At 40.5% G+C, this 20,104-nt stretch overlaps 1 protein-coding gene across 3 annotated transcripts; it reads left to right on the forward strand.

The window, feature by feature from the left end:
- The first annotated feature begins 8,564 nt into the window (after nucleotides 1-8,564).
- On the forward strand, nucleotides 8,565-16,076 carry TPRKB (TP53RK binding protein). 3 transcript variants are annotated; one of them, XM_060027519.1, is made up of 5 exons: nucleotides 8,565-8,712; nucleotides 10,873-11,032; nucleotides 11,941-12,063; nucleotides 13,401-13,577; nucleotides 14,488-16,076. In XM_060027519.1, exons 2-5 carry the CDS (start codon nucleotides 10,892-10,894, stop codon nucleotides 14,572-14,574), a joined length of 528 nt encoding a protein of 175 aa, XP_059883502.1. In that variant the 5' UTR covers nucleotides 8,565-8,712; nucleotides 10,873-10,891; the 3' UTR covers nucleotides 14,575-16,076. The 3 variants fall into 3 exon arrangements, with proteins under 3 accessions (XP_059883502.1, XP_059883501.1, XP_059883503.1); XM_060027518.1 differs by lacking the exon at nucleotides 8,565-8,712 and adding an exon at nucleotides 8,747-8,983; XM_060027520.1 differs by lacking the exon at nucleotides 8,565-8,712 and adding an exon at nucleotides 9,108-9,372.
- Nucleotides 16,077-20,104: the final 4,028 nt, after the last annotated feature.

Raw genomic sequence — 20,104 nt, forward strand, 5'->3', positions numbered from 1 at the left:
GTTGTAGTATTTTTGTGATTAGACATTTCTTTCTTTTGGCAGTCTATTGTTGGATTTGACCAATTTCCTTTCACTGAATTGTCAGATACGCCATCTAACACTGGATAAACTTTTAGGGATTGATTGTCAATTGAGCAAGAGAGACAAACTGATAAGCGTAAATGCTAAATGCTGGGTAATTTACCTGACAGGGTAATTGTTATCAACTGTGTGGAGCTACTCAGAAAACTTGAAAACTTTTATAGACTATAAATGTTGCTTGATGAACAGAATAGGGTGCGACATTTAAAGCCTGGAATATCTGGGGAGACTTGCATAGCTCCTTGTGTTGTTGCTTCTTTGTTGAACGTAACCTGCTGCAGTCTTTCTCCACTTGCCTCTCACAGTGGAATGGTGCCTTGACCTTGACTTTTTCTAAGTTGCCCCTTCTGCTAGTTTACCTCTGGAACACACAGCTGGATCATGTGGGAGGTGTTAATTATTTTTAGTTGCAGAGGAAGCCAGAAACCTTTGTTTGCTCAAGAAAGGGTCTAACTGTCATGACATCATAAGCCTTGGTAAATATTTGATGAATATTTACCTCTCACAGTGGAATGGTGCCTTGACCTTGACTTTTTCTAAGTTGCCCCTTCTGCTAGTTTACCTCTGGAACACACAGCTGGATCATGTGGGAGGTGTTAATTATTTTTAGTTGCAGAGGAAGCCAGAAACCTTTGTTTGCTCAAGAAAGGGTCTAACTGTCATGACATCATAAGCCTTGGTAAATATTTGATGAATACTTGGGCAAATTGGCTTCGTTTTTTAAGTCTCTGATTTTGAAGCGTTGTATCATGGAAAGTCTGATACTGCATATGATAGTTGTTTTCTCTGTTCTGTGTTATAAATGAACATCATGTGGAACCTGACCCTAATGAAGTTCTCTAACTCAGCTACTCCCTGGTCTGTGTCTGATGAGCTCAGTCAGGTTGCTACCTTTCATCTAGGCGGTGGCTCAGAAAGTTTTTTTCTGCCAGCCACATTTAACAGAGATACAAGAGTTCTTCTTGCCAGAAGGCTGCTCTGTGGAATTTGTTCCTTCGCATACATCGTGGACTCTCCCTTGGAAAGATACTGGCGCAGCAAGACAACTGGTGAGGCAAAAAAAGAACCACCAGAGTCCAGCTAATCTAATAGTTTTAAGGAGTTCCTTGGCAAGCAGTTTCTGAGGAGGACATTGCCAGCAGAAGTGTCATCTTAAGCACTGCCACCTTTGAAAAACTTCTTTGATCGTGTTGTCCTCTCTGTCCCCATCCCATTTCATTTATCAACACAGCTTATTGAAAACCAGTCTCCTTTTGCTATCTCGTGTCTCATTTATTCTTCAACACACTGTGTTTCCGGCTTCTCACATCACACCACTGAAAGTCCTCTGGGTAAAGGGACGAGCAACCTTTTTTAAAGGTCTTTAGTGGTCTGTTTAAGCTTTTAAAGTTTTTATTTTATTAAAAAAACACAGGTAAGTATTGGGTTGGCCAAAAAGTTCGTTTGGGTTTTTCTGCAGGATGTTACGGAAAACCCAAACGAACTTTTTGGCCAACCCAATAGTTTAAAATTCAAATAGTTCTACCGAGATTTCTATGAAAAAGAGTAGTCTTCCCATCAGCACCCCTGCCCTATCCCCTGATTGTCACTCCCCAAGGGCAATCACTTTAAGTATTTTTGCATTATTTTCTACCCAAAGGCAACCACTTAAAGTATTTTAGCATTATTTTCTAATATTTGCCTCCATATTTAAATACTAGGCGTATATTACCACGTCTTGATTTTTCAGTTTCTGATACTATCTATTGACTTCCTACTGTGGAAGATGAGAACTTAGCTCTTTCACATCATCTGTCCACATACACACTTCTGTTCCCCTCATCTTTTCAGGATAGTTATTTCCCAACTTTTGGTTAAATCAATATTCTAAGTTTATGTTATTTGCTAGGTAAGTATCATTCACCTCTGAACCATCGTGTACGAGTATGTTTCCATTCTTACACCATTTTGTCCCCTTCATTTTTGTTTGTGTCTTTTCCTATGAACCTATCACTAATTCATCCTCCAGATCTCTAACACCACTGTAACATTTCTCAGTGTGGATAGGGTAAACACATCAGATTCTTTTTTGTTTGAAATCTTTCCTGGATTGATTGGACTTGTTCTTGACCTGTTCTAGGTTGGGCACTGTTTTTAGTTTGCCAGGGCTGCCATAAAAAAGTACCACAGACTGGGTGGCTTAAACAACAGATGTTTATTTTCTCACTTCTGGAGGCCAGAAGTCCAAGGTCAAGCTGTTGGCAGGGCTGGTTTCTTCTGAGGCCTCTCTCCTTGACTTGTAAATGGCCATCTTCTCCCTTGGTCTTCACATGGTCTTCCCTCTGTGTCTACGTCCAGATTTCCTTTTCTTATAAGGATACCAGTCATATTGGATTAGTGCCCACCCTAATGACCTCATTTAAACTTACCTCTTTAAAGACGCCATCTCCAAGTACAGTCACATTCTGAAGTCCAAGTGGTTAGGACAACTTCAACATATGACTTTTGCGGGAGCACAGCTCAACACATGACAGGCACGTTGGTTGTTCTCTACACCTGGGGCATAGCTCTTGCCCTGAGATTTCTCTTTGCCTTCACCCTGGTCCTTTCTTATACCCCTCTTCTGTTTCCTGGATCCACAGCTGCTGCGTTCATGGTTTACTTCCCTGTTTGGTGGAGCATATCCTTCCATGGTTTCCCAAGGATTAATGAGATGTAAATTTTTTGAGGCTTTTGCATGTCTGAAATGGGTTTATTTTATTCTTCCACTGCACTGATAGTTTGATAGAATGTACAATTGTAGGTAAGCACTTTAAAATGCATTTATTCATTGTTTTCCATAGTTCATTGTTGCTGTTTGAAGCCTTGTGCTATTCTGATTCCAGAACTTTTATTTGTGACCTGTAATTTTTCTTTCTGCAAGCTTTAGGATCTTTGTTTCAGGTGTCCTGAAAGTTCATGATAGGACTTAGTGTGGGTATTTTTTAAATTCATAATGCTAGATACTAAGTGAGGTCTTCCAGTCTGGCAGGCTATGTGCATCAGTTCTCGGAAATTTTCTTTTCACTTTATCTTCTCTATTTTCTTTTTGGGAAACTTCTATTAGTTGACTATTGGATTTTCTGAAATGTACCTCTAAGTTAATTATATATATATATTTTTTCCATTTTTAATCTTTCCTTCTTTTTTTTTTAAATCACAAGAATTTTATCAGCTTTATGTCCACCCTTCTGTTGATTGTTTAGGTTTTCTGCTACATATTATATACATATTTTTTCTACTATATGTTTTTTTTAAAATAAATTTATTTATTTATTTTTGGCTGCACTGGGTCTTTGTTGCTGCACATGGGCTTTCTCTAGTTGCAGGGAGCGGGGGCTCCTCTGTGTTGCGGCACGCGGGCTTCTCATTGTGGTGGCTTCTCTTGTTGCCGAGCACAGGCTCTAGGGCGCGCGGGCTTCAGTAGTTGTGGCGCGTGGGCTCAGTAGTAGTTGTGGCTCGCAGGCTCAGTAGTTGTGGCTCGTGGGCTCTAGAGTGCAGGCTCAGCATGGGCTTAGTTGCTCCACGGCATGTGGGATCTTCCCGGACCAGAGCTCGAACCTGTGTCTCCTGCATTGGCAGGCGGATTCTTAACCACGGCGCCACCAGGGAAGCCCCCTGCTATATGTTTTTAATCTCCAAGAGCTAGCTCTTCTTTTCTGAGTGTTTTTTTTCCCAGGCACTTCATTCTTTTATTTTTTAAATGAATGCATTATCTTTTCTCTCTCTAAAGTTATCAATTTTTAAGTTTCTTCTGTTCCCTGTGTCAGCTGTTTTTGTTTTTTCCTGTTTGTTGATGCCTTTCTCTCCTGTTAGATGTGATCTTGAAGTATCTGGTGATCTTTGCCTGTCATTTAGTACTTACGATTGAGGCACTCAGAGCTGATGGAAGTGTATGGTAGACTTGTAATAAGGTGGTCAGTCACCTTGACTTTTGTTTAGCTTCCCCTTGCTGCACACAATTAGGTTTTATTTTTCTCCATTCTGAGAGTTAATATATTTGAAATTTTTATTGCTCTCTCTCTCTCTCTCTCTCTGTCTACCATTCATCATCCCTCCCATCCTCTTGTGAGTTCTTAATCTTTAGGAGGCTTATCTTCTTGGTAGGGTTTAAGTAAAGAGTAGAGATACAGGCATGAGTTCAATCTAGCCAGTGTAATGAGACTTTGCCACTTAAGTTGGTTTTGGGTTTAACCTTAGTCTGGTAAGCTTGATTTTTATGCCTCATGTCCCAGGAGTGTAGGCCATTCAGTGCCCTAAGTCATGATTTGGACCCACAAAATCAACTACAAACACTCCTGCTATGGAGGTAGGCCCTATCTAGATCCTGTCTGAGCCACCTTTCTAATGTAATTCTAACAACTGCCCCAGAATTATGTCCTAAAACAAGCTCATTAATGTTATTCCCCTCTTGGAAACCTTTGATGGCTTACGGCCTTCAGACTCCATTTCCAACTCCTTGTCAGAGCCCTGTGTGATCTGCCTCCCAGCTGACTTTTCAAAGCCTCTGCTGTGTTCCACTCCATTCTTCAGTGTGCCAGCCGTTTCTTGACCACAACATTGTACATGTTTATGCCACGGTATCTTTGTCTTTCAGGTTGTTCCCTTGGCTATAATGGCTCTCCTACAGCCTCTGTGAACAAATCATTCTTGAAGCCCCCTCTCCTCAGTAAAGCCTTCTCTCCCAGCCCTACCCCCCTACTGAATTATGCTCTTTTTCTACAAGGTACCTTGTATCACTATTTAGCATTTATTTCATTTATATCTCCTGTTATGTGAAACACAGGTTCTAAGAATGGTCTCAGATTCCCTCAACCTCCTCCTCCTCCCTGAAGATGCCATCTGCCACCTGGACCACACTCCCTGGTCTTGCCTTTGCCAGCAAACCTAATTAACACTCTCTAAGCTGACTAGAGCCCAAGTTAAACTCTGGGCCTCCATACCAAGCCCTCTCCATTCTCAGCCATCCCTCCATGTTAGAGTTGGAGGAAATGCTACATATCAGGCCACAACTCTGGCTTTCTGAGCTGCCAGAGAAGGGTGAGATGATGAACAGAAGTGTAGAGGAGTTGGCTTCCATGGAAGGAGCCTTGATTAATGAGACGTGTAAGACAGGAGGAAGCCTGGCAGGCAAATTCCCGCTTCTCTCTCCCTTCTGTGGATTACACCCAGGAATGGTTTTTCCTTTCAAGCCTCCCAAAGAAAGTCCAGCCTGCTGAGTGAACACATATACCAAACAACTGTGTGGCTTTTTGTCTCATTGTGAAGCCTGTTCCTCACCCTCACAACTCTGTTCCTACATACCCCAAATAAAATACCAGCATTTTAATCCTTGCCTCAGGTTCTGCTTTCTAGAGGACCTCAGCAAGACAAATGTAACACATTTAAAATTCATAAATGTAGGGACTTCCCTGGTGGCACAGTGGTTAAGAATCCACCTGCCAATGCAGGGGACACAGGTTCGAGCCCTGGTTCAGGAAGATCCCACGTGTCATGGAGCAACTAAGCCCATACGCCACAACTACTGAGCCTGCACTCTAGAGCCTGTGAGCCACAACTACTGAAGCCCGTGCACGTAAAGCCCGTGCTTTACAACAAGAGAATCCAGTGCAATGAGAAACACATACACTGCAACAAAAAGTAGCATCTGCAAGCCACAACTAGAGAAAGCCTGTGCACAGCAATAAAGACCCAATGCAGCCAAAAGTAATAAATAAAATTTTAAAATAATAAAATTCATAAATTTATTATTTGTTAATAAATCTGGCAGTCATAGCTATTAATTTTTCAACCACACATATGAGACCAAGAAGTACCAGAGCTCTTCCACTGACTTGACATTGAGATCCTACAAATATTTATACCTTTTAGGAATACAGAGACATCAAGTAACAGTTTATCAAGAAATACAGTTTCATTTGGGGGGTTATTTTCACATGACACAGGAATGGTTCCAGTTGCTCACATTCTTACCAGCACTTATATTGTCAGTTTTTTCATTTCTTTGAGCTATTCTAATACAGATGTAGTGTTGTGATTTTTAAAACAGCTTTAGAAATATAATTGACGTATGATACACTGTACAACTGTTAAAGTGAACAGGTTGATAAATTTGACATGTATACATCCATGAGACCATTACCACAATTAAGATAGAACACATCTATTGATATTACCCCAAAGATTCCTAGTGCCCCTTTGTAATTCTCCTTTTCCACCCCAGGCCCCCTACCCAAGCCACTGGTGATTTGCTTTGTCACTATAAATTAGTTTTATATAAATGGAGTCATACAGTATACACTATTTTTATGTCTGGCTTTTTTCTTTCAGCATGACTATTTTGAGATTTATCCATGTTATTTTATGTAGCAATAGTTGATTTCCTTTTTACTGCCAAGTTGTATTCCATTGTATGGATATACAGTTTGTCCATTCACTTGATGAACATTTGGGTCATTTCCAGCTTTTGGTGGTCACAGACAAGTCACTGAACTGGGACAACTTTTTTTTTCTATGTCTATTTTTTAATTGACTTTACTGGGGCATAATTTTATAAAATGTACTCTTTAAAAGTACATAATTTAATGAATTTTGACAAATTCATACTCCCTTTTAACTAACACCACATCAAGATATAGAACATTGGGGTTTCCCTGGTGGCGCAGTGGTTGGGAGTCCGCCTGCCGATGCAGGGGACATGGGTTCGTGCCCCGGTCTGGAAAGATCCCACATGCCGTGGAGTGGCTGGGCCTGTGAGCCATGACCGCTGAGCCTGCGCGTCCGGAGCCTGTGCTCCGCAACGGGAGAGGCCACAACAGTGAGAGGCCCACAAACCGCAAAAAAAAAAAAAAAAAAAAAAAAAAGATACAGAACATTGGCTTCATGTGAATGCAAAGGTTCCCTTGGGGGTTCTTTTCAGTGTCTCCCACTTGCCCATTCCTAGCAACCACTAATTTGCTTTCATTCACTCTAGAATAAATTTGCAATTCCTATAGTTATAGAAATGGAATCATACAGTAACATAATTTTAGTTTCTTGCTTTTTTGCTGAGCATGTTTTTACATTCATCCATGTTGCAAGTATTGTTGCAAGTATGTTCATTTCTTTTATTACTGAATAGTATTTCATGACATTAATTTACCACAATTTGTTTATCCATTGATGTGTTGTTGGGCACTGGGTTGTTTCCAGTTTGGGGCTATTATGAGTCAAGTTACTATGAACATTCACGTTCAAGCCTTTGTGTGGACACATTTTCACTTCTGGGTAAATACCAAGGAGTGAAACTGCTGGGTATGGTAAGAACACATTTAATTTTTTAAGAAGCTGCCAAACTCTTCTCCAAAGTGGTTATACTATTTTATACTCGGACTAGCAACATGTGAGGGTTCTAGTTCTACATGTCTGACAACACTTGGTATTTAAAAATTTTAAGGTCTTTTAAATTTTAGTCATCTTACGGGTATGTAATAGTATCTCATTATGTTTTTAATTTGTATTTCCCTGATGAATAATGATGTTGAGCATTTTTTCAAGTTTTTATTGGCCTTTCATATATCTTTTGTGAAGTGTGTTCAAAAATGTCTCCTATTCTTAATTAGGTTGGCTCATAATTTTTGAGTTGGAGTTCTTCACATAATCTGGATTCCAGTCTTCTGTCAGAACAATTTTTTTTTCATATACATTCCCACTGTGCTCAAGCCACAAGGTTCTTTGCTCTTTCTTAAATAGGCTAAGGCCGTATCTGTCTCAGCCTTTGAACACTCTTTGTTGCCTGGAATGCTGCTCTTCAAATACACACAGAACTTCCTTCCAGACCTCCTCCAGTCACTGTTCAAATGGCCCTTTTTGGTGAGATCTTTCTTAACCATCCTATTTAAAATAGTAATACCCACGGCCTGACATTACCTCATTTCCTCTGGTTTTTTCTCCATAGCATATATCCACCCTATTTGTTATTTACCTGTCTTTTTGTTTAAAGAAAAGTATTGACCAACATGAGCCCCAAGCATAAAAAACATGGAAAATAATTCTCTACAGCCTGTTCAGCGGATTACCTCCTCTTTTAGAGGCTGATACACTTAAGGATGACAAGTCAAATCTGTGAGCCTGCTGGATGAAGAGGTTGACTCCATTAACGTACTGTCACCTCTCTCTGAAGTACCTCAGGTAGGTCGCCGACTGCGTTCGGCTCCAGGAGATCCTTCCCCAGTGAGCGTACCCAGAACAAGAAGCAAACTAAATCCCGCCTGCCTCGAAAAAGAACTGTTGAATCTCGAGTAGCGGAGACGTATGTAGAGCTCATTGAAGCCAATACTTTTCTTTGCACAGGAAGAAACTGAGGACGTCTCGTCCAAAGTCAAGGTGCTTAAGGACCGGGCGGAGCCCACGGATCCCCCAGCTTCCGGCCCTGCCGGAGGAATCTCGCCTCCTCCCTCGCCGGAAGTGGTGGACGGAGCCCCGGCTCTCCTTCGCGTCCGCTGATGCGATTCAAGCCGGGGAAGAAGGGTGTGCCGGGAGGGCGGAGAAGGGGCGCAGCTGAGGGCGATCTTCCGGAAGTTCAGGGCATTGTTTCCGTGGGGAAGATCTTACGAGACGAACAGGGACGCGACGGTGAGTCCTCGCCGAGCAAGAGCTGGCCGGGCGGGAACGGAAGACGCAGTCCCGGCACCCATTTTCTAGACAACGGGTGTGATCCTCGGCTTCCTCGTTTATCGAGCGCCTCCCGAGGCCCGGCCCTAGGATGCAGCCCGGCAATGATCTGCGTAGTCTCTCCCTGATGTATCAGCTGACGATACATCATCCCGATAAGGCCGCGACTCATCAAAGTTGTGACAGAGGAGCTCGTAGAATAGGGAGCTAGTCCTGGGTTCTGGGCGTGCTGGTAAATGGGCTCTTACCGGCGAGTTGAAGGGAGGGAGGATTGCATCAGGGGAACTGCCTGTCCTAGAGGGCGCGTGGGGGCGGGATCTTGGTGAATTGAAGCTGAGAAGTCGAGTGCGGCGGTGGCGGAATGAGCGCGATCAGGGGAGGGGTGCGCTAGGAAGCCGAAGAGGGAGGAAGCCAGATCATTGAGTTTGGAACGCCCGTGGGTGGAGGTTGGATGGTAGGAGGGCAGGAATGGTGAGGCGACCACTTCTAGGAGGTCACAGATGTAGATGAGAGATGGTGGCCTACGGTGGTGGCAGTGGGTATAGGAGAAAATTGGAGCTGTCGAGATGATAATTAAAAATTGACAAGACTTTTGGATTAGATATGGGATTTGAGTGAGAGGTTAGTATCCAACGATGATTCGAAGTTTCTGACCTGAGTGAATTATAGAAAACAAAACAAACCAATTTGACGTTTGCTAGGAGGCCTTTTTCCCCTAGTGTAAAAACAAAAACCACAAAAAATTTTTCCTCCCTAGTTATATGTACTCATTATATTTTGTGTGCACACTGCAGAAATTTCAGAACATACACACAAAAATATTTTTTATAGAAAACAATAAAAATTACCTGCAATTCTGCTATCCAAGATGGCCGTACTTTGGTGTGCTTCCTTTATGTTTTTGCTTTCTGAGTGCATCTTTTTATATAATTGGGTATACATTCTGTCTGTATCTATTTTTTTTCCATTGGACGTTATCATGATAATAAAGGTTGAACTGCTGTGTGCTAGGACGTTATTCACAAATTTTCTTCTTTCCTGATTGTAACAGAAAAGATCAGATGTAATTCCAGCAAGTCAAGGATAACTTTTTGTTGTATTTTTCTTTCAATATTTTTTCTTTTTGTGTACCTTTTAAAAAACCCCACAATTTGTGTCACATTTTGTGTTTGTTTTCCAATCAGATGTGAAGTACTTAATGTTATTTATTGCTATATTTACACATCCTTAACTACTCTTCAAGACTAGTTTTTAGTGGTTGTTTAGTAAAAACCAATCCCCTGTTACTAGTTAGGTAGGTTTTCAACTTTTTACTCTTAGGATGATGAGAAGGACATCTTATTACATAAATCTTCAGATTGCCAATTTATTCCTTAAGAAAAATATTAGCAATGGAACCTAGGTGAAAGGATAAAATGAACCTATAAAATTGCCTCACCCAAATATCTCATTGGGACTGTAATTGAAATTGTTTTAAAGATCAGATTTTTGCAGTGCTTAGTTTTTCCATTTCAAAGATAGATTATGTCTTTCCAGTTATTTGTATTTTATGTCCTTGTTAAATTTACGTCTATAAAGGGTCAGTATTATTATTTAAGAATTGTACCCTCGTGGCTAAATTCCCATGTGTGAAATGAATATCTTTGAGTTGTGTCATACTTTCTTCTATAAGATTATTTTCTTTATATTTGTGTCTAGGTTCTGCTAAAATATAAACAAATGGTGAGATCAGAAAGCTAAAAAGACCAAGTTAGAGTGAGGTTTCCTTAATGCTATAAGTAACCTGTGGTCTAAACAATTTTTGGTTTTCTGCTCCTAGTTGTCTGTTGGGAAGCTGCCCTTCTTCCATGCATCAGAGCCTGCCTTATCTGCACAGCCAGGGGGCCAGGTGTCAACCTTGATCCTTTCCCAGGAATGGTAAAGGAAGCTAGAAACAGCTCAGCAGGGTTAGGAAGACAGTGTCTCATGAGAATGCCAAATGTTTTGGGGTGGATTTTTCTAGTTTAACAGTTCTACATCTCATTATTCAAGTTACTTTAATATATTTAATTGTTAGTAAGGATATTTGTTTGTTAGTGACTTACAGTTGTTAACTTTTGGTCTTTTGGTCTTGTGCAATAGAATCTTGCTTATCGATGAAATGCAGTTAACACATCAGCTGGACCTATTTCCCGAATACAGGGTGACCCTTCTGTTATTTAAAGATGTAAAAAATGCTGGAGACTTGAGAAAAAAGGCCATGGAAGGTGCCATTGATGGCTCATTAATAAATCCTACAGTGGTAAGTACTCGTGGGAATGAGTGAACTACATGGGGAATTTAAGAATATGATGATTTTTCATGACGTTAATAGGTTAGCCTAAAATTGTTATCTTCAGGCAAAAAGTTCTTGTCCAAGCTGTAGAGTGGAATCAGATTTGGCCAGCCTTGAATTTAACAGTGACTAGAAGCCGAAGTGCCAGGGCCTGCCCTTGGAGATGTGAAAGGTGGTCTAGCTCTGATGTGATGGCAGATGCCTGGATCTCCATCTTCTCTTCTGAACTAGAAAATCTCTGTAAAGGAGACATTGCATAGTGGTAGAATCAGCAGGACTTAAATCCCAGATATGCCATTTATTATGACTTTGAGCAAGTGGTAGCCAACCTTTATATAGTGCTAATTTGGTTCCTGGCATTGTTCTAAGTTCTTTACATATACCGCTAACTCACTTAATCTTCATAACAACCCTGTGAAGTAAGTATGGTGATTATCTGCTTCTACAGATAAAACACTAAGGAATTTGCCCAGGTTCCCTCGGTGGTAAGTGACAGAACTGGAATTCCAACTCATCCTTTGCCTTGGTTTCCTCATCTATTGCATGTGAATAATGATACAGATATCATAGGGTCGTTTTGAGAAGTATAGAAAATGAAGGTAAAATGTTGAGAATATGGCCTTTCCCATAATAATAGCCCTCAATAAGTGTTGTTTTAAAACTTTTTACTATTTACCTAAGTTGCTTGCAGCTGTAAAATTCTGTGATTTTCTAAACACCGTAGGCCCTTGAGATTTTGAAAATTTTGAAAATGTAGTCCGTAGGAATTGTGATGAAGTAAAACAGCCTGACACTGGAGTTACCATGATATAGGGCATATGTCTTCAGAGTACTCCAGATTCTCTGTATGTAATTCTTTTTGTTCTCTTTGATAGATTGTCGATCCATTTCAGATACTTGTGGCAGCAAACAAAGCAGTTCACCTCTACAAACTGGGAAAAATGAAGACAAGAACTCTATCTACTGAAATTATTTTCAATCTTTCCCCAAATAACAATGTAATTAATATGGAATTTACTTACTTTATATCTTTTGACCTTGTCATGGTAGCCTTTGTACTTATTGTTGGGTTGGAGCCTGTTGTTAGTAACAAACAAAAATAATAGTGAAGAAAGAATGCTGGACAGAGAGTTGAGGTTTAGTATTGCCTCTTACTAGACAAATAAGCTTTGGAGTCACTTCACATATGAGTAAACTAAAGTTTAGCTAAATTAAGTGAGGATAGTTTTATTTGTCCTTCCTGACCATATAGAGTCAGGAAGATCACTCTAAGTGATATTTAAATCTAATGATAAAAATTAGGCATGGATATTTGTGTGTTATCATGTGTATCTTTCGTTCTCCCCATAAACTCTTTGAGGATAGAACCCATGTCTTTTCCATACACCAGAAGTCTGCCTGGGACCTAGAACAGCCCTTTAACACATGCTCACACACCCAGTGCATAGGAAGAGTTTGTGGTTTGAGATACTGATAGTAATCAAAGTTATTGAGTTTAAAATATTCTACCTGGGGCACATTTGAAAAAAAATGTAATTTTGCTGACAAAGTTTTAGTATTACTACTACTATTAACAACACAATCAAGTGCTGACATCAAGAGAAAAGTTAGGAAACCCATGGCATAGTTTCAAATACAGATGTTTGAAAAGTTTATAAAATGTGTGGTGATAGAATTCCGCAGTACCTGGGGGAAAATTACTGGGTTACTATTGTTTCTTTGAGATCACTGAAATAACTCAGGAGACTGTACAATTCATAAACATCTGTTGAGCTTGTGTCTGTTCCAGCTGTAGGGGCAGAAGAAACAAATATGTTTCTGAGGAAGGCAGATGAACAAGACAAAGTCCAAATGCCCTAAGATAATTGATATAATGGGAATAATAATGCAAATCTGTGGGAACAAAGAAGCAATTCATTCTGTAAGGAGGAAAGTGCAAGGGGAGTGACATTTGAACTGGACCTTGAAAGATGAGGGCACTCCAGGCAGAGGGCAAAGTGTGAGCCCAGGCAAAAAAGTATGAAATGACGGGAGCCCCAAACAGTCCCGACTGGCTAGAGGGCAGGAGTGCATGGCTAGAGGGTCACTTAGGTCCAGGGGGAGTGGGTGTTTGTGCGCCATGCCAAGTCCAAGTCTATGGGAATGAAGTGCAACTTTGAGCAGGGAGTACTCAAGAGGCAGAGCTGGTAGATATTAGGAAGGGATTGTTGAAAAACTGTAGACAGAGAAAACCATTAGGATATGAAAAATAAGAATCTGACCAGGAAAGAGCACAAATGGGGAGAGATTTCAGATGTTGAAACTACTGGTTTTATTGTCTTTTTTTCCCCCTTAGATTTCAGAGGCCTTGAAAAAGTTTGGTATCTCGGCAAATGACACTTCAGTTCTGATTGCTTATATTGAAGAGGGAGAAAAACAAATAAATCAAGAATACCTAATATCTCAGGTAGAAGGTCATCAAGTTTCTCTCAAAAATCTCCCTGAAATAACAAATATTACGGAAGTCAAAAAGGTTTGTAAGCCTGTATTTTTAGAAAGAGCATGATAGATGTGGAATAATACTGTTCGTTTACTGAACGCCAATGCTTCTATATATATTTTTAACTTTTAAGAAAGGTTAATATAATTAAAAGTTACTTGAAAAATAATTATAGATGCAAAGAATTGGAAATGCAGGGTTATGTAACATAATTAAAAACTTAGTTGATGCATTCTTTATATATATATATAATTTTATTTATTTATTTGTGGCTACGTTGGGTCTTCATTGCTGCGCACGGGCTTTCTCTAGTTGCGGCAAGCGGGGGCTATTCTTCGTTGCAGTGCGCAGGCTTCTCATTATGGTGGCTTCTCTTGTTGCCAAGCACGGGCTCTAGGCACGCGGGCTTCAGTAGTTGTGGCACACGGGCTCAGTAGTTGTGGCTCGTGGGCTCTAGAGCACAGGCTTTAGTAGTTGTGGCTCACGGGCTTATTTGCTTAGCAGCATGTGGGATCTTCCTGGGCCAGGGCTCGAACCCGTGTCTCCTGCATTGGCAGGCGGATTCTTAACCACTGTGCCACCAGGGAAGCCCAATGCATTCTTTTTAAAAGAATAGATAATTTTAAATATCTATATGTTACACAGTACATTTAAATATCTATATCTTACACAATGTAGTATGAAGTTAATGTCTAGATGTATGCTTTTAAAACTGGTACAAATGTATTTCTATGTTTAGAGAGTTATCACCATAACTGCAATTGAAACTTTTGATGTAAGTGATGAATTGTCATCTATTTTCCAAACTTTAAACACATTGTGATTTTACACCATTATCCCAATAATTGAGTAATAAGTTAATTCACATATACATGCTCGTGTAATGAAAATTAGTAGTACATGAATATGTCAGCATGTCATAATCTGTCTTTTATTTTTACAGATATATAAACTATCTTCACAAGAAGAAAGAATTGGGACGTTATTGGATGGTATCATTTGTAGGATGTCAACAAAAGATGTTTTGTGAAATGACAGAAATATTAAAAATTTTCAGCAATTATAAAAACCATTCATTATTTTTTCCAGATTATAAAATCTATTATGTTTGTTGTAGAAAAATTTAAAGCACAGAATGGTAACAAAGGAAAAAAAATAAAACCATTCCTGATCCTATCTCTTAATATTTTAAAAGATAACCATGGTTACTGTTATTTGTTACTGCCTTCTAGTCTTCTGTTTCTGTTCAAATATATTTTATTTTTATGTAAGTGGAATAATTGCTAACATTTATTGGGTGTCTACAATGTACTGAGTTCTTGTTTTCATGACTTTATATCCCTCAGCTCATATTCCTGCACTTCCTTCTGGCTACTCCAGCATTGCTGTTCCAAGCCTCCTGGTTCCAAGTTTTTACATGCAAGAATTCATTTAATTATCACAGCATCATATGAGGTAGATACTGTTAATACTCCCATTTTACACAAAGGCAACTAAAAGGTTGTAGAAGTAATAAATAACTTGCCCGAGGTTTTACAGCTAAAAGTCATGTTTTATAAATGCTTTGGTTTTTTGGGGTTTTTTTTCTATTTTGTCTTAAAATATGATTGTGTCAGTCAAGATAGAGTAGGTTAGGGGTCAGCAAACTTTTCTGTTAAGGACAAGGTAGTACGTATTTCCGGTTCTACAGGCCATATGGTGTCTGTTGCACCTACTCAGCTCTTGCTGTTGTAGCGCTGAAGCATCCACAGACAGTATATAAATGATACACACAGCTGTATCCCAGTAAAACTTTATTTACAAAAATAAGTGATGGGCAAGATTTGACCAGAGGGCAGTAGTTTCTGGACTCCTAGGTTAGATTGGGCTGTAATTTAGGGTCCCTAAAGCTCATTGGTTTCATACGACAAAAGATTGTCTTGCTCACTCCACATAGCCACTGTGAATCAGTAGGAAGACTCATTGCAGTGACTCAGGAATCCAGTCAGCCAAAGGCTTTATGTCAGCATGTGCTCTGTGGGTCACTGCGCAGCTGGAAGTTATGCTGTGAGTTACATGGTGGCTCTTAAAGCTCCCATGTGGAAGTGACAGATATCGCTTATCTCATGTTTCACTGTCCAGTCACATGGCCGTGCCAACATCAAAAGGGGTGGGGGAGTGCGATCCTGCACCATGATAGAGAATGGAGAGGTAGAAATCCTTAGGGGACAAACATGTATTTCCAATGTGGTCATAAATAATAAGGTACCAAAGCACATCGTTAGCGTTTCTTGCAGGTGCTGCGCTAAGCTCTTTATATGCACTGCCTCACATAGTCCTCTCTACAACCCTAAGAGATTTTACCACCTTCAAGGAAGCAAATTTAGTCTCTGAACTCTATTTCAAAAGGTTTCAAACCTACAGAACAACTGAAAATAATACAATGAACATCCATGTGACTTTCATGTGATTTCACTATTTGTTAACATTTTGCTACATTTGTTTGCTTTTCTGAAATATTTGAAAGTAAATTGCAGACCTCATGGCACTTCACCCTACATTGTGTTTAGTTGTTATGTCTCTTAGTCTCCTTTAATCTAAAACAATCTTTTTTTTAAAGATTTTTTTTGATGTGGACCATTTTTTATAAATATTTATTCATAAGTATTTTTATTTTTTTAAATATTTATTTAATTTGGTCGTGCCGGGTCTTAGTTGCAGCTGGTGGGCTCCTTAATTGTGGCACTCAGGCTCCTTAGTTGCAGCATGCCTGTGGGATCTAGTTCCCTGACCAGGGATCAAACGTGGGCCCCCTGCATTGGGAGCACAGAGTCTTAACCACTGTGCCGCCAGGGAAGTCCCGATGTGGACCATTTTTAAGGTCTTTATTGAATTTGTTACAGTATTCCTTGTGTTTTATGTTTTGGTTTTTTGGCCACAAGGCATGTGGGATCTTAGCTCCCCGACCAGGGATCAGATCTGCACCCCTTGCATTGGAAGGAAAAGTCTTAACCACTGGACGCCAGGGAAGTCCCATAGAACAATCTTTCTTTCTTTCTTTCTTTTTTAAGTGATGTTGACATTCTTTGACGAGTACCCTAGACGTGTTTCAGAATTTCAGAATGAGTTTGTTCATGATTTGAGTCAGTTTAAAAATTTGGGGGAATGATAGTAGATAGATTTCGTGTCCTTCCAGTTGTGTATTGTTGGGAGGCACATCATGTCAGTTGGCCTCATCATTGGCGATAACAGTTTGGTCACTTCATTAAGGTGGTCCCCACCCCCTGCCGGACCTCTCCATTATGAAGGCATCTTTTCCCCTGAAGCTTAGGGAGTCAAAGCTGCTGTAAAGCTCAAAGTGCTTGTGGTCAAAATTAAAACTCAGATCTGAGTGACCCCTGATTCTATGCTCCTAATGACTCCATCACACTGCTTCTTCCCGTGCCATCACTCTCAAACATGTTTTTATCCATGTGAAACATCACATATGTAATTCTATTTTTATACAATGACATTGCTTTCAATTTTTCACTTCGCTTTTGCAAATAAATCTCTGTACACATCTCTTTCTTTAGGATAGCTTCCCTGAAGTGGAGTTATTAGGGAAGAGGATATAAATTTTTTAATACCAGAAAGGTGCAATTTTGCACTTGTAATTGGCACAAGTGTGCCAGTCTCAGCAGACTCGCCAACAATGCCTTTTAACCTTTCAACACTTTCACCATTTTGAGTTGTCAGACTACTGGTGAAGTTGAACTGTTTATTAGTTTGTTATGAAGAGTGTTTTGAAAGTGTTATAAATAGTTATTTCTGTAACTATTTATAATGTTTTCAACTCTTTGTGAGCCTTTGGCTGAAGAAGAAAAAAGAAAAAGTAATGCCATTTCCTGGGAAAGAAGGTAACGTAAGCTTTTTCTCTAAAATAATTGATGCAATTTAGGAACAACGTTCTTTGTTCCTAAATTAACCAGGTTGCTTCAGAGCCTAAAGGCTCCCCAGCAAAAGCAAGCTGTAATTATAGGGACTTTGGTGCTGGCAGAAAAGGGATGCAGTTTGGTAGGACACCCTTATCTGGCTCCCTAGTCAAGCGTTACGTATTAAAGTAAAAAGCCAGCTGTTTCTGGGATAAGGTGAGGGAAGGGGGCTCTGTTACCCAGGCAATCATTGTTGCTCCCCATCTCCCCAGTCTTGGGAACAACTAAGGCTGTAACTACAGTGAAATCGTCTTTAATCCCCTATTCCCCTCCCCACCACACACTCAGAAGAACTACAAGAACTGCTCCCAAGCCCTGCACCTTCTTTTTAGAAGGAGCCTCATGGCTCACAGGTTATTTCAGGCCTCCTTTTGCCATTCTCATTCTGCTTTTCCCCTTGATGACCTTTCCACTTGTCTGCAAACTACAGTAGTCAATTCCTCTGCCCTGGAACCTGTGCTGGGGTTGCAGCTGCTTCTCTGCTCCTGGCTTTGTTTTGCTGACTGACGTGCCATCTGTACTCCATGTTACAATATTGAGTAAAGCACAGATCTCTAGGTTGATTGGGTGCAATGAGCAAAGTTTGTATTCATCAAATTTGCCTGTTCTTGTTTTCATATCCTCTGTGCCAGTAGTCTCCCATTGTTCCCTCCAGGTCACCCTTCATCTTTCTCCACTCTTCTCTCTGCCCTGGAGGCTGACTTACCATGTACCCAGCAAGAGGTCCTCCCTTCCCCATGGCTTCTACTTGGGTTTGGCCAGTGTGTGTGAAGGGGGGAGGCTAGCAGGAGAACAAGGCCAGGGTATTTATTCTCCTGGCCCCTCCCTGCAAGGACCCCTAGGCTGGCTTTGGCCCTGAACCTCTCAGGGCGGTCTGTGCTACTCAACTCCTGGGTCAGGCTCCTGTCACCTCTCCCTCCGCCTCACTTCAGGCCTCTGAGCAATAACACGTCTGGTTCCCCTCTACCCATCCACACCTTCATAATTTGGCCCTCTGGTGATCTATATCTGTAAAATCAGCTCGAGTTATCCTAATTTGAGTGCTGATAGCATCTCCCTTTTGCTAAATTTGTTAAAAGGTTAGGTTAGATTAGAAACATTTCTGTAGAGCTGAATCATTGTTCTAGGATTTCTGAACATCCTGCCAAGGACCTATTAGTCCACTTTCTTTCCCCTTGAAATAATTTGCTGTTATTTCCTCTCATTTGTCTAAGTTATGAGTTCTCAGTGGGAGACCAGGGCATTGACCTGAGGCTAGGTTATTGGGAGCCCCAATGAGAGATCAGGGGAGATGATGTTCTTTCCAGGTCATTTTCCTTCTCTTTCTGAGGCTTCGAAAACACTATGAGTCTTGTCTACCTTCCATTTCATTGGCCCATTTCTGGACTGAGCTGGTCTATTAGGCAAGTGTTCTTCATAAATGCAAGCATGGGATTTCATTGACATGCTGCTCTCAGGTCCCACAACTCTGGGAATAACAGTGATTTCAAAAATATAATTACCTATTATAATCAGGCTCCTATAGGCAATATAAAAATAAAATAATTTATCCAGTTACTTGTAACTGTTTAACTGTAATAAGTTAACAGTTACTTGTTAAGCAAGTAACAAATTAACAGTGATATAAGTGCTTAATGAGAAGTGCAAAGGCTTCAAAGAGGGAGCAGATACAAGATCCATCTGCTTGGGAGGGGTCAGAAGTCTTGATGGAGAAGGTAGCACTAAACTGGATCTTGAAGAAAGAACAGAGCCTTAGTCACGTATTGGAATTTGGTCAAGTATGGTCTGACCGCTGGTGATAGGGGCGTAATGAGGCTTGTAGGTGACTCTTGCATCCCAGCAGACAGAGCTGGTTCTCCTGGAATACAGTGCTTTACACCACTTAATAATTCACTTGTCAGATAGCTGCCTGATGGGGTCAGCATGTGGTACTGAAAAAGCAAAATGTTCAGGCCTTCAAGTCAGAGCTGCCAAGGCTTGGGTCCCACCCTGCCATTTTCTATGGGGTTGTGGGTTGGATGTCTCAGGCTTGTGGGCTTCGGTTTCCCATTTGTAAAATGGAAACAGTATCAACCTTAGCTCTTAGGTTGCTGCCAATATCAAATAGTACAGCGTAGGAAAAGTGCTTTCTCACAGTGCCAGGCATCTAATATCTCAGTGAATAACAGCTGTCTCTCCTTCCCTGTATGTACCTGCATAGTGCCGAGGCAGATAGTAAAACCAAATAAGACTCACTGCTGGTGGGAAAGGAAAATTCTGGACAACAGTTTGGCAGCTCCTCAAAATGTTAAAATAGACTTACCATATGACCCGGCAATTCCACTCCTAGGTATATACCAAAGGAATTGAAAACAGTCGTTGAAACAACCACTTGTGCAGAATGTTCATAGCAGCACTATTCACAATAGCCAAAAGGCAGAAACAATTCAAGTGTCCATCAGTGGATGACTGGATGAACAGATGTGGTCTGTCCATACCATGCAACATTATTCAGCCGTGAAAAGCAGTGAAGAACTGATACATGCTAGGACATGGGTCAACTTTGAGAACAAAAGTGAAAGAGGCTGAACGTCAAAGTTCACATATTACGTGTTTCCATTTAAATGA

This window comes from Delphinus delphis, chromosome 12 (genome assembly GCF_949987515.2).
Source record: "Delphinus delphis chromosome 12, mDelDel1.2, whole genome shotgun sequence".
Classification (NCBI taxonomy): domain Eukaryota; kingdom Metazoa; phylum Chordata; class Mammalia; order Artiodactyla; family Delphinidae; genus Delphinus; species Delphinus delphis.

What these genes read in the sequence shown, in the direction of transcription:
- TPRKB (XM_060027519.1), top strand. Translation starts at nt 10,892, where the DNA reads ATGCAGTTAACACATCAGCTGGACCTATTTCCCGAATACAGGGTGACC. An exon ending in ATCTTTCCCCAAATAACAAT is followed by an intron (nt 12,064 to 13,400) that starts GTAATTAATATG and finishes TTTCCCCCTTAG; the next exon opens with ATTTCAGAGGCCTTGAAAAA. An exon ending in ATATTACGGAAGTCAAAAAG is followed by an intron (nt 13,578 to 14,487) that starts GTTTGTAAGCCT and finishes TTATTTTTACAG; the next exon opens with ATATATAAACTATCTTCACA.